Source organism: Anarhichas minor, unplaced genomic scaffold (genome assembly GCF_050575085.1).
Source record: "Anarhichas minor isolate MPS153535 unplaced genomic scaffold, ASM5057508v1 ptg000078l, whole genome shotgun sequence".
In the NCBI taxonomy this organism is placed as follows: domain Eukaryota; kingdom Metazoa; phylum Chordata; class Actinopteri; order Perciformes; family Anarhichadidae; genus Anarhichas; species Anarhichas minor.
In genome coordinates this window covers 743866-769149 of record NW_027466524.1, presented here as the reverse complement: position 1 = coordinate 769149, position 25284 = coordinate 743866, and the positions used below count along the sequence as shown (strand labels likewise).

At 46.5% G+C, this 25284-nt stretch overlaps 2 protein-coding genes across 4 annotated transcripts; one reads left to right on the top strand and one right to left on the bottom strand.

Moving 5' to 3' along the window:
- Positions 1-878: 878 nt before the first annotated feature.
- LOC142937915 (uncharacterized) lies at positions 879-8825 on the bottom strand. Its single transcript, XM_076081038.1, has 13 exons — positions 8359-8825; positions 6024-6556; positions 5765-5940; positions 5565-5617; positions 5015-5460; positions 4568-4892; positions 3677-4442; positions 3401-3589; positions 3078-3310; positions 2555-2982; positions 1913-2435; positions 1049-1148; positions 879-958 (listed from the first exon to the last, which is right to left on the bottom strand). The coding sequence occupies exons 2-13, from the start codon at positions 6554-6556 to the stop codon at positions 879-881; spliced, it is 3852 nt and encodes a 1283-aa protein (XP_075937153.1). The 5' UTR covers positions 8359-8825.
- An 825-nt stretch (positions 8826-9650) lies between these two features.
- ubxn4 (UBX domain protein 4) lies at positions 9651-24919 on the top strand. 3 transcript variants are annotated; one of them, XM_076081055.1, is made up of 13 exons: positions 9651-9859; positions 10456-10558; positions 12140-12168; positions 14168-14286; positions 14627-14768; positions 15942-16059; positions 17361-17415; positions 18455-18619; positions 20152-20279; positions 21137-21239; positions 22439-22570; positions 23199-23410; positions 24187-24919. In XM_076081055.1, the coding sequence occupies exons 1-13, from the start codon at positions 9778-9780 to the stop codon at positions 24308-24310; spliced, it is 1512 nt and encodes a 503-aa protein (XP_075937170.1). In that variant the 5' UTR covers positions 9651-9777; the 3' UTR covers positions 24311-24919. The 3 variants fall into 3 exon arrangements, with proteins under 3 accessions (XP_075937170.1, XP_075937171.1, XP_075937169.1); XM_076081056.1 differs by having other exon boundaries at positions 9652-9859; positions 18458-18619; positions 23196-23410; XM_076081054.1 differs by having other exon boundaries at positions 9652-9859; positions 23196-23410.
- The last annotated feature ends 365 nt before the right edge of the window (positions 24920-25284 follow it).

Sequence of the window (25284 nt, the reverse complement as noted above, 5' to 3'; positions counted from 1 at the left end):
AAAGGGAACATAATACACTCTTTCCAAATTATTACTTTTACAGTCATTTACAACAATCGGCTAAAATAATGAAAATAAATCATCCGTTTTATTATCATTTAAAAGTATATATATAAAAAATTGCAGGGCATCCTGCAGCAGAGTCTGTGCAACAGGGAGAACCAAGTCCTGGCTGACCATAAGGGGGCCACCAGCAGAAGTCTGTGGCCCTGTTGAAGTAGTCTGAGAAGCATTGGTAAGATCAGAGGAAGTGGTGGAAAGGCATAAAGAAGACCCTCTGGCCATGTACGAGCCAAGCCATCCTGACCCAGAGGACTGGTCCTCTCAGAATCAGAACTGTTTAATACCAAGTATGTTATACATTACAAGGAATTTGACTGTAGGTGCAGAACAATAAACACAGTGTAATCGTATGAGACATCATTTTAAAGTCTGGTCCGACCAGGGGCCGCCTAATTCAGAAGCGCACGGGACACCTGTGACGACCCTTTCTGCCCGACTGACTCCGTATGCCACTGCTAGTTTACGCTCCTCTCTAATTTGCTTGGTTGTGTGCATCTCACGCTTGTCATCATGGCCTTGTGGCCCCGTTTGTGACAAGCAGGGGCTCGTCCATCCAAATTGGATTTGCTTGAGGGTGTTATTTGGTACCGAGTAACAATGGTTGTGTGTGTTTGGGGGATGCATTTCTGGGCAGCAGAGGTCGGTCCTGCAGCCAGCGTGTGTTTACACGAGTTGGCAGGTGTGAACTAGCAGCAGTGAGTACATGGTCCTCTAGTGCAGTGTTTTAAACCTTTTGAGCCACTGTCCATTGTTTACATTTAAAAGATGAGGGCTGCATCAGCCCGCATCAACCAAAAAAGTTAGAAAAGATGGACTCAGACGTCGGGGTCGTCTGGCAGCTCCTGCAGCACCCAGCCAGTCTGGGAGAACAGGTAGTTGACCCCTATCAACTCCCCTGTGGCAGCACAGAACATAAAACCAAATTATGAACACAGTCAAACATACGGGCACCTTTCTGGGTTTCTCTCCCTCCCTCAGCAGTTACCTGTGTACTCCCGTACCCGGGTGCAACTGTCAACCAGCCTCCTCCCGTACAGGCTTTGGGCCAGCTGGTTGATAGTGTCCAGGTTCTGGCTGTCCCCCCTCTCCACCGAGGCACGTTACTTCAAACTTCTATATTCTCTAAACCAGCAGCTTTATTTATACTAGTGAAGATAACTATAAACACGTCTCTATTGTTAACATATGAACCAACTCAAACTTCACTTCATATTTCTTCAGCTTAGAGGAGACATTGAACTACAGACACTCGTCTAATGACATCATCATCATCATCTGAAAGATAGAAACGTCAACTAGTGTTAAACAACCGCAGAACTGGACGTTCATGACTGGATGTCCCCAAAGCTGCATTTCAGCTCGCTGTATGAAGTTTGGTTTCTATATGAAACATGATGGGGCCGCGGTCCGGACCCAGACACTGTTGCATCCGGACCTAAAACCGATAGATAATTGAAAATTATTAAATTGTTGACGGAGAGCTTCTATTTTAACCGGCGCAGCTTTTCCAGCCTTTACGGTACTCGTTCAGGGGTCCAGGAAACACACCGACCGATTACATGCGTTGTTAATGACATCACGTGATGCTGCTCAGCCAATCAAATATGTGTATTCTGAAAAACGTACAGACTCCGGTGAGATTTACCCACATTATATATTTGGAATGACAGTCAGTTGGTGACTACATACAGACGTTAATACAAAGGTTGGCTACTTTGAAATTCTCTCTAAATGCACCTCGTTGAACATGAATAGAATAACCCTGGTCTAGATGTATAAATGTTGGTAACCATGTGTATCACATGTAGACTTAAAAAATAGTCTCCTGAGGCTATGCTCGAAACCCAACCTGAAGTTGGCCATTTTGAATTTTGTATGAATTTCCTCCTCCATCCTCCCTCCTCCTCTCCTCTAGCCAGTCCTCCACACTCCTGCCCCCTGAGGAGCTTTGACAGAAGTGGAACATGGTTCTGGACTTCTTGTTGAAGAAGCGGCTGTGACCAAAGTGTTTGGTCTTCGGCTGACTACAGAGGCTGCAGACGCAGGTGAAGGGCGCCTTTATTTTGAAGTCCTGACCCCGTCTCTCTGCCTCCTGCCTCTTCTTGTCCAGCTGCCTCCGCTTCCACAGCGTCGTCTTTGGTATCTGAGGAGGTGGAGTGGGCCTGCTGGCCTCCACTGTGGGGAGAGGTGGTTGAGGAGCAGCATTTGCAGGTTCAGCCTCAGTGGTGGGACCAACAGCAGCTGGTAGGTCTGGGGCCTGGGAGAGGCCCGGCTGGTCCAGGGGAGGCCTCTCTCTGGTGGGCGGCACGGGGTCTGGTGGCACATGGGCCTGGAGGACGTAACCCTCCTGGGTCGCCTTCCTCCAGTTGAACCTGGAGTTCATACAGGTTTTTAAGATTAAAATCCAAGCATCTTGAAGACATAACTGTTACACTTTCAGTACTTTGTACCAGCGCTGTAAAGGACTTCTTAATTTAGTTTTGATACTCACCACTGTATGAGCATCCTCTGGTTTATATCAAAGAGAAGCAGCTTGGCTCGGAGGATTGGATTTCCCAGCACACCGTCTCTGATGGTCCAGTAGCTCCTGAGGATCAGAGACCAGCGGCTGATCCGAGCTCCTGCCAGAGAGCGGCTCTGATGATGGATCCTACACAGCAGGATGCAGATAGCCTCCACCAGCCTGCTGGCGTCAGGCCTCGTGGAGGGGACACTGAACCTCCCCTGGGTGAGCTGGTCCCTGTAATGTGGGGGATAGTTAACAGGGCCCTTGTCTCCCTTGGGGAGTTTCTCCCACAAGGCCAAGATCTGTGCCTCACGCACCACTGTGATTCGGCCCGCCACCCGCAGCTCCACCAGACACTCGGCCAGGTTCAGGACATGCTGGTACCCCGGGGAGCCATCAGGGTCCACGCACTCCTACAGAGGGGAGATGAAAACAGTCCTTCGTTCGTCATGTGGCTTTGAGGACGGAGGAGACGGAGCTGATGTAGAAAGGTGAAATGATCACGTACCTGCTGGGCGGCGTCCTGGAGGTTGGCTGGCTCGGACTTCGCAGGCTGTCGGGGCCTTGAGGTGTCTGACAGGCACTCTGTATCAAACAGCAATTCCTGAAAGCCCTCATCAACCCCTTCCTCCTGCTCCACGAAGTCCTCCTCCTCCTCCTCCGGGACGTCGGGGTCGTCTGGCAGCTCCTGCAGCACCCGGCCGGTCTGGGAGAACAGGTAGTTGACCCCTATCAACTCCCCTGTGGCAGCACAGAACATAAAACCAAATTATGAACACAGTCAAACATACGGGCACCTTTCTGGGTTTCTCTCCCTCCCTCAGCAGTTACCTGTGTACTCCCGTACCTGGGTGCAACTGTCAACCAGCCTCCTCCCGTACAGGCTTTGGGCCAGCTGGTTGATAGTGTCCAGGTCCTGGCTGTCCCCCCTCTCCACCGAGGCACGCCTGTGGTCCTCGTTCCACCTCGTCAGGCCCTCCAGCAGGTAGAGCTGGATGTTCATGGCACTGGCACTGGTGCCTGGAACATTACACAGAGAGGAGTGAGGCAAGAAGCAACGGACTCGCAGTGAAGATTAACTTGTGTGTTCAGGCTTCAGACACTTACCAGGGATGAACCTGTTAAGGTGGAGATGGAATGACTCCAAGGAGGTGGAGCCACGGGAACAACGGTACACCGGCAGGGTGACCCCTCCCCTGGTCAGCTGGCCTGTCCTGGTGTACAGCTGCAGCCCCGGTGGATCCTGGATGCACTGGAGGTGGCGGCGCTGGGTGCTCCAGATGCCCTCCACCCTCTCCTGGTCCTGCAGCAGGATAGCCATGCCGTCTCTGGCCGACTTGAAGTGGTCCAGGGTCTCCTCAATGAGACGCTCGGTCTCCTGTGCCCCACGCGTGTGGCGGCGACAGTGTCGAGCCATCTCCTCGGGGGAGACCCTGCTCCAAGCCCCGGGCCCCTCTGCCTCCTTGGCTCTCTTCAGCAGGGCGATGTCCTCCTGGTCCCAGGTGAAGATGGAGTCGGAGAGGCGTTGCATAAAGTGGGCATAGAGGGGGTGGCTTTCGGTGGTGACCATCGCCGCCAATCTCCTCATAAAATGCCCTATGTCCAGCCTGACCACTAGCTGGGTCCACTCTGGGAACAGAGCGGTAGCTGCTGAACCCCCAGTGATTGAGCAGCAGTCCCTGTCCACGTAGAGGACCAGAGGTGGCTCCTCCTTAGCCTGCTGGTACCGCCTGACCAGCCCGGAGGTCATCTGCTGCAGGCCGTAGCCCTCGGCCGCAGTGAGGACCGACATGAGCACCTGCCCGTGCTCGTTGCCCACGTTGGTCACCCACTGGATCGTCCCCGCAGCGTGACCGGACAGCTTCCTGGTGATCTACACAATCAGAATCACAATTACTGTGTTGATCCCTGTGGGGAAACCGGGAATCTATTCTAAAATAGAAACATATAAGACCACGTGAAAGCTAAATACAATGTAAAAATGTCTAAACATTCTACCTTCTTGGTGGAGTCCATTTTTAGGACGGAGCCAAAGACAGAGGTCACGTTGGCTCTCATCTCCTCCAGACGGGTGAAGCTGTCGGTGGCGAAGGCGGAGAGGATCCACTGCCTGGTGGGGACCAGGTCCATCTCTGGTAGGTCTGGAGGAGGAGGAAGAGTCACACCCGGCATCATGGACTTCTTGTAAGTTGACATGAAGCGGATGCAACTGTTCATCCAGGCCGCCGTGTGCTGCTCCACCAGGCAGGAGCGCAGACGGTCGGCATTGCTGCCGAGCGACCGTCCCCTCATCTGCACCAAGACCCTCTTATCACACGACAGCCTGCAGAGCAGATACAATGAGATAGTGGACAGAAAGATAATGACAAAGAACTGATCAGTTAAACTCTCAGGCTCCTCTCTCCTCACCCCAGAGTTCTCCTTCAAAGTTAGTCTTTGATGTACCTGTAGGTGAGCACTGCTGGGAACATCCTCCTGTACTCCTCATCCAGCTGGGACAGAATGCTCCTCGACCACGATGCCAACTTCTTCCCACAGTGGCGACACTCGAGGTACTCCGTGCCCATAAAATACCATCCGTCGCTGTACAAGACCTTGCGAACGGTCTTGTACAGGCCACATCCAGTCATTCTATGGGCACAGACAGGGCAGCTGATGGTGCACTGCCACATCCTTTGGGGCACCCAGAGGAAGAACGGCCGCTGGAAGAAGGCATCGAAGGAGGCCGGTGGCTGGTAGTACAGCCGGTCGGGTCCAGGAGGATAGTTCCAGGACTGCAGTTCTGTGTTTAGGGTGGGCTTCCCACTCTGGTCCCTGGTGAACAGAGCCCGGCTCACCCACCCATGCTGCACCCTGGGCAGCGTGCTCCTCCAGCTCTCTGGGAGAGGAACCTGTAACACACAGACAATTATAGAAATAACCGTCGGCAAAAAGATTACAACTTGCAATATCACATCTGCAATATGTGTGTTTAGATTTGAATCAGAGTACTGACATCAGCTGGGAGAGGACCAGATGCTGGAGCAGGGACCAGTGGTTCACCAGGAGCTACAGACATGATGGTAAAAAGAAAAACAACTCATTTACTCTCATGCTTTTCTTACTGGATCCTGTTAAGACAAGTTAACAGGAAATAAAAAACCCGGTCACATTGTATGACATTTATTACATGAAATGTGATTCTGCTGTCATCACCTGAAGAAATGGACGGCCCCGAGGAAGAGCATGCCCTGGGGGAGGAGGAGGTTGGTGGAGCAGACGGTGAGGAGGCTGCTTTCTCCTTCTGGTCCCTCCCCATCACGTACCTCTTCAGGTGGTCCATGCGTGAACCTGTGGACTGCAAGCGGGCTCTCTTGAGCCACATCCTGTAGCTGTGGAGGGATGAAGCCACATTAGATGAAAACAGGAAACGCCTTACAGTGACGCTTTGATTAAGACTCGCTCTGTGACTTACCTCTGCACTACAGGATTTGCAGACTCGTAGAACTCCCGGTATGAGAGTCCAGCATGCTCCCCAAATCCCACCCGGCTGCTGTCCAGCGCTCCCTCAGAGGAGGGGCTGTCAGACACCCTCCTCTGCTGGACAGCAGACGTCATGCAGGGAAACAGCCTGGCGTACCGGGACAGAGCGTCCTTGTTCTGCTTGATGGGGCTGGTGTCGAGGTCTCCCGACTCACGCTCCTGATGATGAGACGCCAGGACCACGATGAGGTATCCCACATCGTTGCTGAGAAGCCAGTGGAAGGTCTGCCCTCTGTACTTTCCAAACTGAATCTCATGGCGGCTGAGAACCAGTTTGGTGTCGCCGCAGTCCCCCCCACCAGCAACGACCCGGTCCCTGGCATCCTGCATTGTGGATGCAGGGTTCTTCGGCCGGTGGGATCGGACTCCCTCCTGCTGACGGCAAAAGGCATCTGCCTCGGGAGAAGCTTTCAGGATCAGATCATTTGGCGTGGAGCTAACCCTCAGACTTGGTACGTAGTCCATCTATTCATGAAAGAGAGACAGTAGGAAGACCCGATGAGCCCAGTGATATCACAGTACTGGATATGTAGTACCAATTTATAATCTAGTATTCTGATGGCATTAGGAGATCATAACATAATAATAACAATCACAACCACACAGTTGGAAATGAGAGTCAGAATGCATAATAACAGTCATTACTGCTGCACAGAATAACTGATCTTCTGTTTCCCAGCGAGCATGTTTCAGGTTAAAATACTTTTTTCACAGGCTATTTGAAGACGTTGATTGAACTCACTTTTAAACATCTTTTCACCAGAAGGATGCTTACTGGGATATCACACCGTATGATACTGTATATCGTTTGTATGTTGCTGTATGCCAAACAACGTTTTGTTTGTACATCACTTTGTTTTACTTACTTCCTCCTCATTTAAACTCACTTTCTGTCGCGTCTTTAAATGTGAAAAGTCCTGAAAACTCATTTTATAACGTTATGTTAACAGAACATAAAGACATGTTTACGTTTACTGTGGGTCCATGATGCAGTACGCTACAAGCTAACATGCCAACACTGCTGAAGCCCCCCTAAAAAGGTTCTTCAGCCCCCCCCCAAATAATTTGTCATTATTGGCTTTAAAATTTAAAATTAAAAAAAAAAATATATATATATATATATTTTGGTGATGTCATTAAATTAAACTATTGTTTCTCACGTGGACAAGTTATTTATAACTCTAACATGCTACACATGTGCGTGTGTTCTGGTTTGTATGTTTTCTCCCCCTTCAAATTACAATCCAACAGCCGATCATCATACTTAACGATATAAAGTTGACACTGTCAGGTCCACTCTCCATCCATTGTGTGCGGCCCCTTTAAGAATTGGGATTTGGGAGTGACGCGGATATGAAAGCTAGTTTATCCGTCTTTCCTTTACAAGCAGGAAAATTATTTCTCTCTCTTTATTTGAGAAAAGTTCATATTTGTGTTGTCAAATTTCACTATGACCCTGAAATTCTGTCTCTTGTGTTATCATATAATGAATGCAAGCAAAACTACAGAGCAAAATCACACTCTTTCTGATTGAACCAATCTATGAACTGTCTGAAACAATGGATATCCGCGGCCCCAAATGGGCCCCAAAGAAAATTGCGCAAACATGCCGCACACCTGGGGGCTGAGACCCCCCTTTCTTTGAATCCTAGAAACGCCCCTGCTACAAACTAACATGCTAACGCTACAAGCTAACGTCCAGAGTCTCTGGACGGTGCTGCCCTCAAAGTAGGAGAAGCAGTCCGAGTTCCTGCTCATGCGTGTTCCAGCAGTAAACACACGTGTGTTACATGAACTACAGACAGAATGTTCTCAGCTCTCATTCAGATGTTCTGGAGCTTCTTGTTGGCAGCACACAGTCTATAAATCCACATGTATCACGTTGTATATGAAACATTAACTCCGTTTAAATCACGTCTTCATGTAGACCACATTTCTTTCAACAGTGTAATATGACTTTGTAATATACATCCACAGTGACCAACACCATCTACATTTATAAACTAAGTGGTGTTTAGTGACACATTGCTGTTGTAACCGCATTTTATCCGGTTTAAAAGACGTTCAGACCGAATATGAAGTGGTTTTCAACCAGAAATCAAGCGTGAATCCCGGTTGGCGCTCACTGGGTGCTGTAGATCTACTACGAGTGGATTATACATCGTGCTGTGAGACACAGCATACATCTAAATGAATGTATTATGGTATAAGATGGTCGCTAGCATCACTGTGTAACTCACTCAAACAGTTAAAGTGTTTCTGCTCACCGCTGGATGTGTTTGTGTCTCTCAGTCTTCATCAGGAAATACTTGAAGAGGACTTCCACGGTCTGCGAAATCTCCTCGAAGCAGCCAATCACAGAAGTACTGTAAGGTAATGTAACGGAGAACCGGCTGAGGGCGGGTTTAGCCACGTAGATCCTCCCCCTGTATCAAACCAATCAGCAAGTAGAACGGTGAAGTGGGACGTCCAATTGGAGCTGCAGAGACACCCGGGGCTGAATAGGAAACAACGGGAAGGCGGGACTTTCTCTCTGGGAGTAAGTGAGACCAGTGAGACCTGAAGACCAGTAATGATCATTAGGATTACCAGTAGGTGCAGTAACTGCTATTTGTTGGAGTGGTTTTCTGAAATCCCAGCCTTCTTTTCAAAGATGTATTTATTATCTTTATTTATTTATTTTACAGATGTTACTGTCCCATCATTTAGATGTTTTAGGTCTTCCTTATAAGAGAAAGCATATGGACAATGTGAAATAAAAACTGTATCAATGACCAGCTAAGGCAGTGTGCCTGCAAAAGACAGAACCCACCCGTCTGACAAGAGATACTTCAGAGCAGCTTCTTTCCTCTGGCTGACTCCTGAACTAACTCATGCGCACGTGATAGAGGCAGCTTTTCTGTGCACGCGTTTTCTTACGTAGCAAAATGGAAAAACTCGTCGCGAGCTCCCCTGTAGTGCAATGGCAGTAAATTAAACTTGTAACCTTGACTGTAAATGCCCACCCGATTAACTTCAATAGACTAGGTGTCAAACTAAAATCTCAATTCTGTCACGTAAAAATACGTTAAAAACTGCAAAATGCAATAATGCAAAGCCATGCTCTGAATCTGGACGTCTTCAAATAGTCGGTGAAAGAACTTTCACTTGTTTTGAGCCACTTTTAACGATCACTGTATTTGAAACGCCGTTTAAACCTAAAATGCTCTCACTAAATATGCAGCAAACATATCGTCATACGAACGCATCTAGATTTTCAGCCGGATGGAATAGCATTGTGTACCAGGAATCAAGGATGAACACCGGTCGGTGCTCACTGGGCTCCTTGAGAGGTTCTTGGTTTGCTGGGTAGCGGAGTTCTTCTCCGAATGCAAATTGCTGATCATGCTGTCATGTCTTAAATCTTACTTTCCGAAGATGTACTTTTGCAGTTGAGTAAATAAATCCAGACCCTTTCATTGTACATGTACATGTGTGTGTAAACATAGAGCTGTTATTGTTGGTGTGAGCGATGACGGAGCGGTCACATGACTCGCTCACTCCTGCCGGCTGCTCAGCGCACTGCTCGATGCTCAGGCTCAGGCTCGGATGTAGAAGCTGACAGGCTGACATCGCTTCATGAGTTTCTGTAGTTTAGGTGGATCACAGTGTCACCAAACAAGAGACGGACATCACAGCTCGGAAAGATGCTTTGGTTTGAGGGCTCCATTCCTGATGCCATTAACTTAGCGAAACAGCGGGGCTCAGTCTTCGTCGTTGTCATTACAGGTATGTGTGTCGATTAGCGAGCTAGCTAACTCTAGCCTCCATAGGTGACGAGTAATTAAACAAAACAGCTACAGACAGCTAGCCAGCTAGCCGCGGTTGTTGTCGTACTAACCATTGACCAGATAGCATAGCTGCCCAACACACGGTACGTGTCGCTGTGCATGTTTGAGTAGGATGGCCCACGAGGACAGAAGCAGTAACCTAAATATGTACTAAATATGAAGTGTTAACGATGACGTTATATGTTTGCTTGTAGTGTTGCTGGCCTATGGGACGCTAACGTCATGCTAACGTCATGCTAACGTCTAACAGCCTGACCAGATGAACTGAACGCTAGCTAGAGGACGGGCAGTGGGTGATTTTACAAACTGGTTATTGATAGTCGGACGGGTAACGTTAACCCCTATCCTAGCCAGGTCGACTAATACGTCGCCAGTATGAGTTGGGTCATTATTGCGTCATAGGCACCAGTGTGAGCAGTGACGGAGTTAGTTAGCTCTTTCACCATTGCAGCTTTAATGTAGTGTCCTAACCTCTCCTAACACGACGGTGAATGTGCTGGCAGTGAGCTGTAACTGAACTGCCTCTCTCCTCAGACCAAGACGACCAGTCCGCACAGCTGATCTCCAGCTGGGAGGATGACACGGTGTCGGAGGAAGCAGAGAACTGTTGTGTGGCGATCCAAGTCGATGCCAAGAGGTACTGACGTGTTCATTGTACAGTGTACTGCAAAATATACCCGTCAGTCTCCCGTAAGCAAATATGATGCCCTACAGCTCTAAGTGCCTGTGACCTGAACAACCCTGTCTCCTGGGAAACCTGTCCAAGTAGTAATAATAATAATAAGTAGTTTAGCAGTTGTCATTGGCTTACTTCAGTGTACTGAAGTAAGCCAATGACAACTGGCCTGTTTTGAAATTCAATTTGAAAAATGATCAGTCTCAAAAGTTGTTAGATTAACTTAAATTGGAAATCTTAAGTAACATTTTACATAATTAAATTTTCCCTTAAAAAAAATGAAATGTTATGTTAATACGAACTTCATTAGGTATAAATATTTTGTGAAAGCACCAATAGTCAACCCTACAATATGGTTGCAATGTCGATATCAAGGTATTTTTGCCCCGCGGGGCCAGGATCCCGCTTAGTAATATGCTTACATTTAGCTGATTGTCTAATCTGAGGTCATAGTCAAATGGCTTTTTGTGTATGGCTCCCCCAGTGGGGGGGGGGGGGGGGGCTCACGTTCTCAGGATCGGGTACCCCGCTGCGGTGGAGGGTCCCGGCAAAAACCCACCCAACCCCCTCAGAACCCCGCTAGAGCATCCCGTCTGACTTACGCTCGTGTAACACGGTCAGCACGGAGATGAGGTGTCCATCAGCAGCCGCGCCCGAGTCATGCGGGCCCGACGGGGGCCCGACGGGGGCCCGACGGGGGCCCGACGGGGGCCCCACCCCGTCCCCGTGAGTGCGAAACGATATTAAAGCGCGGTTGTTGAACGGCACTATCTGGCATAGTGTATTGCTCTTATACTGCGATTCCTGCCAAGTACGGTCCAGAACAGTTTGCTAAACAGAACCTTGTCACTGACGTCAATCTTTTTTCTTCCAACTACGTGAATATGGTGTATAGAAAGTATTGAGTCATAATTCTCACTGTAGGCCTGAAGGCAACGTGGTTGAGGAAGTTCCTCAGCCTTCTTTGTTATGCTGTCTGCTGCCAAGAATAGCAGTGGGATTCATAAATGCACAGCTCAGTATGCTAATGTGAACAGGCAAACAGTCTGTTAAAGAAACAGAAACAGATGGATAGCGAAGAAATCCAAATGGCGGACAGTGACAGCTTCAGGCTCACCTAGTGGAGGACGTTCTACCAGGCGGCTTAGTTTACACAGGTTTTCTGATAGATGGAGCCAGACAGGATGAGAGAGAGGGTGTCTGTAGATACACCAGAGACGCACGTTTGTCTTTTTAAAAACCATGAAAAAGTACATTTAGCATAATATGTGATCTTTAAATTCCCTGATATTTGTTCTTTCAAAGGTAAATGAGTCTGTGCACCCTAGAATGCCTCTCTGTTTTACACTTCACATCTCTGCCATTCTGAACTCACAACAGACTTCTGTCATTGCCAGTAAAATCATTTTTACGATTTATCACAACAGCTACTTGTTTAGCACAATCAATTAGACAGGTGTGTAAAGTGAATAGTTTAACATTAAAGGATGTGTTGATGTGTATTGAGATCCAACATGTGATGCTGCAACATTTCTTCCACAGCGAGCCGTGTGTGCAGTTCTCTCAGATCTGTATCCTTTTTGTTGTCCGAAATGTTTACAATTTCTTCTTTAGATGAATTAGTGTGGAGCTACTTTTACTGACTAATCTCAGAGGAAAGCTAATAGTTGCACTACCCATTACATTGCTGTATTCATTGGACCGATAGCTACTCTTGACCTAAGCGACTACGTCTTACAGAGTTCAGAGCTGTTGCATGTTTTAGACCATGAACCTCTTTCAGGCTGAATTACACAGGAAATAGTTATAAGAGAATGCATGAGACTAGATTCATCCAATAGATGAAATACCTCCACCATCAACAACAACGTGACGTTAGAGGATAGACGTCTGAGTAAACGTGATACTAGACATTTACTGACTTTACTGTGCTGCACTGTTTCCTTACTGTACTCTTTACTGTGCCCTAATGTGTTTCTTTACTTTACTCTATTGGGTTTCATCACTGTGTTTTATTACTGCTTGTTGAGGCCATGTCCACACTGCTCCGTTTCCCTTTGAAAACACATATCTTTTGCTACGTTCACACTGAGCGTCCACACTAGGCCGGAGTTTTAGAACACCGAAAATAGATACGTTTAAAAAACACTCCAGGGGACGGATACGTTTGAAAACTCCGGGGTTACCTCATAGTGTAGACGCTCGTAAACACATAAGTTTGGAAACAATCTACTTGGTTGGTTCTTAGCAGTCACGACGTGTCCTTCCCTGATTGGTCACATCCCTATCACGTGACCCTTTCCCTGAAAATCACAAACGACAGCATTGATTACCGATCGACTACCAGGTTAATTCAACATGGAGAACTGATTACAGGTGCTGCTGACCTTGTTGTCTTTACCAGCAGCTGTTGTTCAGTTAAAGTCTGCTTTATTACGGAGGAAGCAGCTGTTAATGGAGCGATTAGTGAGCGGCGTGACCGGCGGCGTTATCAGACCTACGGAGCGGGCGTCAGAAGTCACGGTTAGAGGCTTTGAGGGTGATGGACACAAAACGGAGGACTTTCCTTTTCTTATTAATGCTTATTTTGTTCTGCACAAATATTGTGAAGTCCACACAAATAAACTATAAAGGAACAAAAGCAGTAAACGCTCTCCAGTAGGACAGAGACTTCAGCCTCCAGCAGAGCTACGAGTAAGAACAGAAACGAAACCAGAGGGAACGAGTGAGAGACGTGTGTTGACCACATTTATGGATCATAATCTAGTAAACCTTTATGCGTCAGTGTTGATGTATGTGAGAGAGAGAAAGAGAGCAAGGCGCACGCAGCGTTGTAGCTATGTCTGAAAAATAAAACTTCTAAAACGTTCCACGGAATTTGTCTGTTTGAGTTTAGAGGAAGATTTTAGAGGAAGATCATAAGTCGTTATTAAAGACTACTTTATTACTCTGTCATATTTTTTTAAACTCAGCAACCAATCTACTTCCTGTTTACACCGTCACCATCATGCCCAGTGTACGTGAAGAGTCACGTGATATTCGTTTTCAGGCGTGTTAGTCTGCACGGAGATCATTTAGAAACGATGCTGAGACGCCGTGTGGACGGAGATCGTTTTCGTTTTAAACAAAAACAACGTATTAGTGTGGATGTAGCTTTAGTGTACTCTATTGTGTTCCTTTACTGTACTGTCATGTGTGGGTGTGGTTTCATCTCTCAGCCCCTTGCCTACTCTTCAGCAGGTTACATGTTGTGCAGTGGGTGGACTTAGGCTCAAACCTACGGATGAAGTTACTCTTTATATACATGGTATACATGGACAAACTCGGGTCATCTCTGTTTGATTCATTTACTATCTCATAATTAGAACTGTGAGTCAGACTTTTGACAGGGAGTCTCATAAACTAGTCTTACTAAGACTATTATCATTTCCATCATTCATTAGCTCTGTTATTTCTATGACTGCGGCGGAGGTGTATGTGATCAGTGAAGGGTGCTATTTATATGATGTAAACGCAACAAAATGTCATTTGCTGGGAGCGTGTTCCTTAACCCCCCCCACCCGTGTGAAGATCCAGTGGTGTGCGTACCTTCCAGCTTCTTCATCGGGGAGAATGGGATCCCCCTGGAAGTCATCGCTGGCAGTGTGTCTGCTGAAGAACTGCTGAAGAGATTCAGCAGAGTTAAGCAGGTACGGCCACAGAGGGTCAGACGGTGAGGTTTGCAGGGAGCTTCACATGTTTGTGTCTAGCTATCCACAGCACCCCAACAAACACACTCATGGCAATGTTGGTTGGTCAGTCCACTGCTTTGGTGCTGACAGAATTATCTCAACATTTTATTTTTTATTTTATTGTTATGTGAATTGCCATGATATTCTCTACAGACCTTCGTGGTGCCCAGATAATGACTTTGCCATCGTTCCATTGAAATCTATCCAAACCCTAAACACCTGAGCCACTGCTAGTGAATCTACTGGATCCACGTGGTGGTCTTTCTGGTGATGATCTTTCTCCCTGTTTGTCTGATAGATGCATGCTCAGCAGATTGGAGGTGGGGCAGTGTTACTAGAGGCAAGCGGTCCTGTGGAGGCCAGCCCACTTGATGGCACAGCTCCAGCAATGCCTGTTCGGTCAGACACAGAATCTGCAGCAGTACCACACACTGCAAAAGGTGAGTGAGCCTGGATCATATCCAGTAAGTCCGAAAAGGAGAGTTCTGTGCACCTCATTTATCAGGGTACTTTTATAATTGACTGCTTTTAATCAGTTTCCATTTCCAGCATGGGGGAGTTAAAGGCACAGATATTTTGGCTGTGCCGTCCTCATTGTCAGGTACAGCCGCTGTAGAAGGCAGAGTGAAAAACTAGCTGTCATAGAAGTGGGAGACATGAAATCGTTTCAATATGGAGATACCAGCATACATTTTAAAGACATGGATTAGAGATGCTCCGATGGATTGGCCACCGATCAAAACCGGCTGGTTGTCAGCTGATCTCCCGTGACGGGTGACCTGCCGATCAGTCTCGTACTACACTACACACAGGTGCTGCATGATGGTTTTACATTGTGAACACAGCGGCACAGACAGTAACGTCACAGACGCACACGCACACACACACCATGTCACCTTGTGCTACCATAATGCATTACGTTGGCAGGTGGGTGTGGGTTCATGGCTCTCATAACGGGCCGGGTGGGTTCGGGTATTGACAAAACAGTGTTATGTAAATGACGTAAGGGGTGTTCTATAGATATGTTGCTCCTGTTTACTTCTGAGAAAGTAAAACATGTTATATAATGTAAGATGTACTGCAATTCATTTTCTTTGTCCAGTAACTTTTACTTTGAGATTTGTTTGAGTGACAGAAGGTCCTGTTCCTGTGATTTAATAGTGAATGTTGTAATATGAACATACAAATGAATTTAAATGATTCCATGAGAGAGGAGACATGAGCCTGTATTAGTTTGATATATTTGTAATATCACAGCTGAGTGCAGTGCGTTAATGTCTTTCATTCTTTTCTTAGTAATGCAGCAGCAGTGTTTGCTGACGTTAGCTGAAGCTAACACTAGCTCTGTGTGTGTTTGTCAGCTGAACGAGCTCGTCTGGCATACTATGTAAAATCTTTGTTTTGGTTTCAGCACCACTGTGTGGCATAATAGGAACAGAAAAATATGATTAAAACGTTAATCGCAATTAATTGTATGACAATGAATCGTCAGCAAAAACGTCCTGATTGTGGAAGCGCTTTGGATGTGTAAATCAATGCAGGATGTGTAGACTTTGATTGCTTTGTGCTAACAATGTGTGAATAAGGGAGTTAACTCAATTCTCTCCACATAGCATCCCTCTCCAACACAGCAGCTGATAGCAGCCTTCCAGCCACAGTGACTCCTGCAGAGAATGCATCTTCAGATCATGCTGCTGAGAGTGAAGGCAACCTGGATGCTACGGTGGAAAGGTAGGAGCCACATACATGTCAAGCTCTCAACATTCTAGACAGAAAATGTGCTTTGTGTTGATGTGTTGGCAGAATACACACAACCCAATACACACACAAGGGTCTGCTGACTGGCTCCGGTAAGCCTGCTGTCTCATTTGCGGTTGCCAGCGTTTCTGTCTCGGCGTACATTAGCTGCTCGAGCTTAACCCAGCTCATTTGCCAGGATACTGAATTTCCTTACAGCTAGTAAGGCTTACTGATCTCTAACTTTCATACTGACCTTATTTCACTCATATTAAAGTTGTCAATATAATGTAAATCTATAAATCTAATTAAACTATGAATAGCTACATCAATCAATGACGTATAACCTGAAGTACAACCAACCAATCAGCCTGTAGTCCAGTCCAGAGTCCCTTAACTGCTGAGATTGTGATGAATTAAAACAGAAATGAGTCAATGTGAGGAAGGAAGTAGCATTCACACAACCTGTCATCGTTATATTTCTCATCGTTATATTTCTCATCGTTATATTTCTCATCGTTATATTTCTCATGGTTACATTTCTCATGGTTACATTTCTCATGGTTACATTTCTCATGGCTATATTTCTCATGGTTACATTTCTCATGGTTACATTTCTCATGGTTACATTTCTCATGGTTACATTTCTCATGGCTACATTTCTCATGGCTACATTTCTCATGGTTACATTTCTCATGGTTACATTTCTCATGGCTACATTTCTCATGGCTACATTTCTCATGGTTACATTTCTCATGGCTATATTTCTCATCGTTATATTTCTCATCGTTATATTTCTCATCGTTATATTTCTCATGGTTACATTTCTCATGGTTATATTTCTCATGGTTACATTTCTCATGGTTACATTTCTCATGGTTACATTTCTCATGGCTACATTTCTCATGGCTACATTTCTCATGGTTACATTTCTCATGGTTACATTTCTCATGGCTACATTTCTCATGGCTACATTTCTCATGGTTACATTTCTCATGGCTATATTTCTCATCGTTATATTTCTCATCGTTATATTTCTCATCGTTATATTTCTCATCGTTATATTTCTCATCGTTATATTTCTCATGGTTACATTTCTCATGGTTACATTTCTCATGGCTATATTTCTCATGGTTACATTTCTCATGGTTACATTTCTCATGGCTACATTTCTCATGGTTACATTTCTCATGGTTACATTTCTCATGGTTACATTTCTCATGGCTACATTTATCATCGTTACATTTATCATCGTGATGTAGATGTGATGTTTTCTCATGATATTGTCCTGTCAGGTTAACCAAGAAACTGGAGGAGAGGCGAGGACAAAAGAAGAAAGGAGAAGAAGAGGTAAGGAGACAAGATAGTAGTTCATATTATTCATGGATTACATCCCCCCCATTATTTGAAATATAGTAATATTTGTTATTGAACAGACACATGATTCGATTCCTCCCAAAGCTGTAAGGAAACTAATTTGTTACCCTCTATCTTCAGTGTTGAGCTGGATGTGTAGCGCTCCCTCAACTCCTCACACTTCATTTTGGTGTCGACCAGCGACAGTGAGCACGACGGCTATGAGAGCAGCTCAGCAGCTGCTGTGTAACCGCCTCACTCCACGCACACATCTCAGACCTACACAAGCTAAGCCCTCGCTGGTCTCAGTCACGCAGTCTGTGTCCATCACAGCATCACTGAGGCACATGTGAATATGAAGCAGAGCTTAACTGCTCCTGTTGACTAACATGTGTAACAGTCACTTTTCTCAGAACTGTGTGTACTAGTACATCAACTATGTATAGTACACGTTTCTGTCACCTCACCTGAAGACATTTGATGTTTCCTCTCCTGTGAGTCACAGTCTTGTGTCAAAGTCTGTTCTCCTTTCAATTCAATTCAATTTATTTTAGTACAGCCCAAAATCACAAATTCTCCTCAGAGGGTTTTACAGTCTGTACACGTATGACATCCTCTGACCTTTGACCCTCACATCAGAACAGGAAGAACTCTCCCAGAAACCTTTAACGGGGAGAAAAGAGGGAGAGACCTGAGAGGGAGCAACAGAGGAGGATCCTCCATCAGGATGAAGTGTGATAGATGTCATGTGTACAGAATGAACAACAGAACAGAGTTACAACACATTCAATGCATATGACAGAACCACGGCAGGAGGCCAGACCATACATATATTAGTAATAGAGTGCTACCTTCCTGTAATAACCACATGTCACCACTGCTTAACAAAAGTTACTTTAATGCAAAGAGAATACAAAGAAATACAGTGTTTCATTGTTTCATTGTTTTTACAAAAGCAGTCAGTTTACAGGCTTTGTGCACGTTGGGATTCAAACAGGGCCCCTGACCCACCCGTGTGTTGCCTGTGATTCAGAAGGAGATCAAAGCAGAAGTAGAGCGGCGGAAGATGGGGAAGGACGTGCTGGACCTGAAGAAGAAACAGGAAGGGGACAGGACCCAGCGACTCCTGGATGAAAGGAACAAGGAGAAGGCTGAGGAGAAGGCTGCCAGGGACCGGGTCAAACAGCAGATTGCCTTGGTAAGCTCATCTGTGTCTCTCATGTCTGCCCTACCTAAAGAGCACAGCTCGCAGGATTAAAGGTGCAAGTGAAGAGCAGTCGTCACGCTACAGCAGGGTTATTCAAGTAAATGTCCAAAAGGTCCAGATTGAGAAAATCTCCTCGTACGAAGGTCCAGAACATTACAATAATATCTAACTTGCGCTATTTAGTGCCATATAAAAACTATGATCAATTTCCATAATGGGAAATCGTAGTGAACAGAGTTCAGTCAACGGGTAGTTTGTCTCATACGTTCACAGACTGGCCATTATTAAAGACACAAAATATAAAAATACAAAAAGTCTCCAGCTCAATTCAGGGCCTTCTGGCTACTGCTGTTATCAGTAATGGTAAATGGTAAACAGACTGTACTTGTATCGTGCTTTCTGACACTCAAAGCTCTTTAACACTACATGTCATCATCCACCCATTCACACACTGATGACAGGACTACCATGCAAGGTGCCACCTGCCCACCAGGACTAACTAACAGTCATACAACATTCACACACAGCAGGCACAGCTACGGGTATTTTTGGGGTTCCGTGTCTTGCCCAAGGACACATGGACTAGAGGAGCTCCTTCAATCCTCTTCGAGCCTGCTCTCCACTGAGCCGCGGTCAGACGTTCAGAAATATTCCACATTTTCTGGGGAAAAACACAAATATATATCTATATATATATCTATATATCTATATCTATATCTATCTATCTATCTATCTATCTATCTATCTATCTATCTATCTATCTATCTATCTATCTATCTATCTATCTATCTATACACACACACACACACACACACACACACACACACACACACACACACACACACACACATATGTTCAGAATAGAACATTTAGAACCCTGGTGCTTCACAGCTCCCCCGACACTTAGAGCTCCCTTCATCCTCTCTCCTGCTGCCGGTGAAACCGTCCTCAGTGCTGCGTGTGCTGACGAACCCACCGACCTGTCCTCAAACACGGAGCCCGTCTCGTTTACCGTGCTCTATGGGTGGGACATTCGTCATCTCATTCATATCCATTCATCCAATGTGTTTCTGATTAAACTGCTTTAACAGCACAGAGCTCTTCATAGATCTATTCTCTTCATGTAGCTCTCAGCGCACCAGACGGATGCATCTAACCTTCAGATGGAGGCTACAAAACGTCCTCTCTAAACGCGTGATGCTTCCAAAGTCACCGAGTTGTTGTTTTCAATAGTCGTGATCTCAATACCACAGTAATGGTGTTGATGTTTGTTGCCACCAGCCCTGTTGGTGAGTGTGACATGTCTGTGTTGTGCAGACGCGTATGCAGGAGTTCTGTGAGCTGTTACACTTCTAGAGTGATCCGGGTTCAGTCTCTATCTGTTTGTGTGGAAACGGCAGCAGAGGGTTTGGTGTCGGTTCTAAAAGGTATTTGTAGATGAGATCGGGATGGTACTCCAAGTCTTCCTGTGATTTTAAGCTCCACCAAGAGGATCACATGAGGTTTGTCCCTCTGTCCTGCAGGACCGAGCTGACAGAGCAGCTCGCTACGCCAACACCCAGGAGGAGGACAAGACTGCCAAGCAGGCCCTACTGCAGGCCAGACAGGCAGAGCAGGAGGCCAGGAGGGAGGCAGTGGTCAGGGAGAGGAGGTAAAGGAGTCATATCTACACTAACTGTTGTAGCTGCTGCACTGCAGCATGCGTAGCCTAAACAATGATCATCCTGCAGTGTACATGTCAAAATGAAACCAATTCTGTTTGTTCCTTTTACACAAAGACATTCTGACGTATAAAAGGCTGAAGACAATGTGCTCTTTGCTGAAACTGAGCAGATGAAACATTTGAAACAAATGAAATATTGAACCAGTTAAAGTTTCAGTCAAAATACAAACCGTGAAAGAAGCTGAAAGAAGTTAGGGTTGAGTTGTGAGACTTTTGAATAGTCAAGTGAAGAGCTGAAAGCAGTGGAGCATGAACCGGACCACAACTCAAATGCTCCGATATATATATATATAAGTGCTTCCCTTGGTCCGGTCCAAATGAACCCACTACACGTGTTAGCATTCTGTCCATTCATGTTGAATATCTCAATCATTAGTAACGATGTTAAACAAGAAGCTGACCATGCTGAAGTTTGAATGACGTGTCCATAGTTGAAGGACAAAGGAGCAGACAGGATGATCATGTTTAAGCTCTTCTGTTACATTGGTGAAGGCTTCCTGGCATTCAGGTCAGTGGGACTCTCACATGTCATGTCTACTGTGAACAATGGCTTGAATGCTTTTTAGAAAGCCTTTCCACTAGTGTACACTTACTAATGAAACACACATGCTGCTGATGCTGAACAACACAAGGCCACATGAGAGGGAAGGACTAACAGAAGATCCACAAGATGGAAATACTCCAGAGGTCTCTGTCCACACACTCCTCTGTGAAATATGTTGACTTTTACCCTGTGTGTGTGTGTGTGTGTGTGCGTGTGTGCGCGTGTGTGTGTGTGATGTCAGCACCATAGCGAGGATACAGTTCCGCCTCCCAGACGGCTCCTCCTTCACCAACCAGTTCCCCTCACAGAGCAGGCTGCAGGAGGCTCGCCACTTTGCTGCTCAGGTCTGACCAACGTGCTTTCATGCTGCCGCCGTGTGTTTGATCTTCACATGAGTTGCTCGAGGGAATAAATCTCTCTTTTCTCTACAAGTCCAGGGTTCACATCACCATAACATACGTTTTTAATCATAGAACACTGATCATTGTGGTGAACCTCTGTTATACTCGTGGTCATATCTTTAGGGAGCGTAAGGATTCATTTAACAGTACACCATCTTTGAGTTGAGAGATGTAGCAGTAGCATGGGTCACACACAGCCGTGTTGTTGGGTGGGGACATCTGCACACGTTGCACTTTCCTCACACTGATTCTGAAATACATACTCAGACCGACAAGTTCACAGTATCTGACATAGAGGTGCACAGCTGAAAGGTTGGTGCAGTTAATATCACTGTAGTGTTGTAACAGCACATACATGTTGGACTTCAGTATCCATGAGAGTTGACAGGAGTACGAGTACATATACACACAGACATCAGCTCCTGATACCCGTCTGTCTGTCCGTCTCATTCTCATGAACACATCTCAGGACCTGCAGCGTGTTCTTGCTGTTTCTGCTGATGCAGTGAACAGTGGAGTCATTATCCAGCATTAATGCAGAGTATCTGTCCCTCAGAGCCAGGGAGCTTAGTGGGGCTCTGCCTGGGTTACCTGCTGCTCACTGAGCCTACCAGTGGGGATAGTGGAGAACTGGTGGTCTACTGGACCTGGTCCCGCTACGAGTGCTTCATTTGAAAGACAACCATCAGAAGCATGAATAGAGTTCTTCAAATGAAATGAGATGAAACAGTAACGGCAGAAGGTGATATTTAACGATATAATGACATAACCAGATCATAAAGTAAGGCTATAATAAGTGGTGATCATGTCTTCAGCATACAGAGTATAGTTCAGAGGAGGAGATAAGAGCTCTATCTGACTGAGATGTTCATGTCTCTCATCCTAGTGTTACAAGGTTTATCATTGTCGTCATGTGTTTGTGAGCGGCTCTGTCAGAGGAGCTCTCACTCTGCTCCAGCGGTCTTGTCCCCGTCATCCTGTACCAGTGATGACTCGGTACCTCTGATCTGATGTACCACGGCTAACAGTGAGCCAGATCCCAGAGCCAGCAGGATGCTGGTGCTGCAGAGTCTCTGTGACCCAATGTTTCCACATCACACGGTCACACCTGTAAGTACGCTTTTGTGCTGCTTCTGTCTCAGGAAGTTGGAAACCGCTACGGAAACTTCTCCCTGGCGACCATGTTCCCTCGGCGGGAGTTCACCAGTGAAGACCTGGACAAGACTCTGCTGGAGCTGGAACTGGCTCCGAGTGCTTCCATCGTGCTTCTGCCAGTGAGTAGACCAGAGCCCCTTCCGCGTGTCGCCCACTCTTCACGTAACCAAGTCGTCCCCGAAGCATACAAGTAGAGCAAAGCAGTGTGCTGCTCAGGAGAGACACCTGGTGTATACGTGTCTGTGTTTAGGAAGGTTTCACCACTTTATCTACCTGTAATAAAGCCCTCTGGTACCTTATTCATGTATTGTCCTACAATATGCCAGATCCTCTGTGTTTTCCAGCTAGACCACAGGCAACGGGCCAGACTACGTCTCTATTCTGCACTTGAGACATAAAGGAGAGAAGTCAGCATCAAGTGTGACTGTAGATCAGTGTGGTCCCTCCTCACTGAATCTCTTATCTGTGAATAAGAGAAAAGAAATGGTGTCTTTTGGTTAATTGACTAAAAGACATTGAAGTGTAAATCACACATCACATCAGACATCTGTGGACCCGGCCAGAGATCAGGTTGATGAGGCTTTAGGCCGCCGTCCTCTACTTTCATTCAACACTGGCACTTCAGCTGATGTTCAGTCCCAAGTCTGTGCGTTATACAGTGCTGGAGTCGGCAGGAGGTTAGCGTAGCTTGTATTCCTTAAATCGCGTCTTGTATCCTCATCATTTGGATGCTCTCTCTTCTAGCAGTCCAGCCGGCCCGCTAACGCGGTGGTCCAGTCCTCTGATGGTGGTATCTGGGCCGTTCTGGGCACACTCGTCTACCCTCTGCTGGCTGTGTGGAGATTCCTCAGCTCCTTCCTCTTTGCTACCCCGCCCCCTCCCGGAGCAGCGTCCAGAGGCCCTGGCCAGCCGTCCGGCTCCTACACCAACTCAGCATCAGCCTCCGACAAAGCAAAGAGGTACGTCTCAGATCCAAGTACACGTAGTGTGCAGTGTGTGCAGTCTGGGGAACATAACAACAAGACTGTGGCTCAGTGAGAGCAGGGTCGTCCTTCAGAGGAGCGGCGGTTCGATCCCCGGCTCCGCTGTCGGTGTGTCTTGGCCATGACACTTAACGCAGCTGTGCCTACGGTGTGGATGTTAGTTGGTCCTGATGGTAGCCCTGTCATCAGGGTGTGAATGTGTGAACGATGACATGTAGTGTTAAAGAGCTTTGAGTGTCAGAAGACTAGAAGAGAAATACAGTTCAGTCCATTTAGCATCTACATCTACAGCTGTGAACATTGAGGAGCTGTCAGTAAATGCTGACGGTGAGCATTGAGTAAGTGACCCCAGCAGTCTGTGAGGACGTGATTCATGGAGCGTCATTTTGTTGAATCATTTTCGTCAACATTGTTTCTGGCCAAAATATTGACTAACACATGATGACGAAATCTATTGACACTTAATAATAAAACGAGACGAAAATGTTAAGGAAGAGATCCATTCAGAGCTCATTTCCTCCACGCGGGTGCTTCCCAACCGGCTCGAGCTGGGCCTGGGTGAAGGGAGTGAAGGGGGCTCGCGGGTCGGGCCGTGGACTTGGTGCTCTTTTCACCCTCTCCTCCTGCTCCGGGGCGGACCGTCCTCAGTGCTGTCCATGGTGGCTGCTGCTGCTGTTGTGTGACACTGTGACATCATTGAGTCAGTTAGGTTTGTACTGTGGTGATTCACTCACTGTGTGTCCTCCCATCAGAGACACCGTGGACAAGCGGCCCAAAGACTTCAAGAAGGACGGGAAGATCTGCCGGCTCCGGACTCAGGAGGACAGCGAGGATGAAAACAACACCTGGAACGGGAACTCCACCCAGCAGATGTAGCGCAGAACAGCCGTGTGATTAGTTGAGTGTGATCAGTTCAAGGCTTCTGTTCTCTCCTCCTCTTACTGTCTCCAGGCCTCCCCTGCTCCTCGCCTGCATGGGTACATCTTAACAATCAACAGAACCTCCTTTGGCTCCAGCTGAGTGTCTTTGTGTTGATTGTGACGTGATCGTGTCTCCTAACCCGGGCTCAGGCTACACCAGCTCAGTGGATCAGACGCGCTGATGAAGGAGCAGGTGGACAGTAAGCAGCTGACCTGCAGATGCTGTAGTCTGAGCCTGGCTTCACATTGTTATGAGTCACTGTGATTTGGAAACATTTAACTCTTGAATGGTCGGCTGATTGCCAGTGACCCATGCAGATTATTACCTAACACTGGGACGATGACATTTCTGTTTTACATGTATATGAAATATTCCATCAAACAGCTTGCAGCTGCTGGCTGAGGACTATGCATCTGTTGCTGTTGGAGTTCTACCAAGGTGGTGGTGACACACACACACACACACACACACACACCTTGGCATTATGTGTCTCTATTTGTAGACAATGGGTGTAGTTCTCCTCATCCAACAATGAATATTAAAGCAGCCTGTTTTTCAAAAAGCCCTGAAACGTGTCTCGTGTGTTTGTGATGCAGGCTGACGTGGGTCCTTCAGGGTTAACTCTGTGTTAACAGCATGGTCACTGCTGTGGGACCGGTTACAGGTGATGATAAAGATAAGAGATCAACTCTTATAACAGCAGCGCAGACCGACCAATCAGAGCTCTGAACAGTGATCAGGCTCACAATACCTGAGCATGGGTTTATGAGTTACATCATTTAAATCTCCTATAAAATGTCCAATAGAAACATAATCATATTATTATTATGTGGCTTATTAAATAATGACTTCACAATTAGAACGTCAATAAATACATATAATACAAATACAAATAATACGTGAATAATACAAACACATTCTGCCTGTAG

What these genes read in the sequence shown, in the direction of transcription:
- LOC142937915 (XM_076081038.1), bottom strand. Translation starts at nt 6,556, where the DNA reads ATGGACTACGTACCAAGTCTGAGGGTTAGCTCCACGCCAAATGATCTG. An exon ending in AAATGGACTCCACCAAGAAG is followed by an intron (nt 4,443 to 4,567) that starts GTAGAATGTTTA and finishes CTGATTGTGTAG; the next exon opens with ATCACCAGGAAGCTGTCCGG. An exon ending in CCAGGTACGGGAGTACACAG is followed by an intron (nt 3,311 to 3,400) that starts GTAACTGCTGAG and finishes GTGCTGCCACAG; the next exon opens with GGGAGTTGATAGGGGTCAAC.
- ubxn4 (XM_076081054.1), top strand. Translation starts at nt 9,778, where the DNA reads ATGCTTTGGTTTGAGGGCTCCATTCCTGATGCCATTAACTTAGCGAAA. An exon ending in AGAAGAAAGGAGAAGAAGAG is followed by an intron (nt 17,416 to 18,454) that starts GTAAGGAGACAA and finishes CCTGTGATTCAG; the next exon opens with AAGGAGATCAAAGCAGAAGT. An exon ending in CTTCCATCGTGCTTCTGCCA is followed by an intron (nt 22,571 to 23,195) that starts GTGAGTAGACCA and finishes TCTCTCTTCTAG; the next exon opens with CAGTCCAGCCGGCCCGCTAA.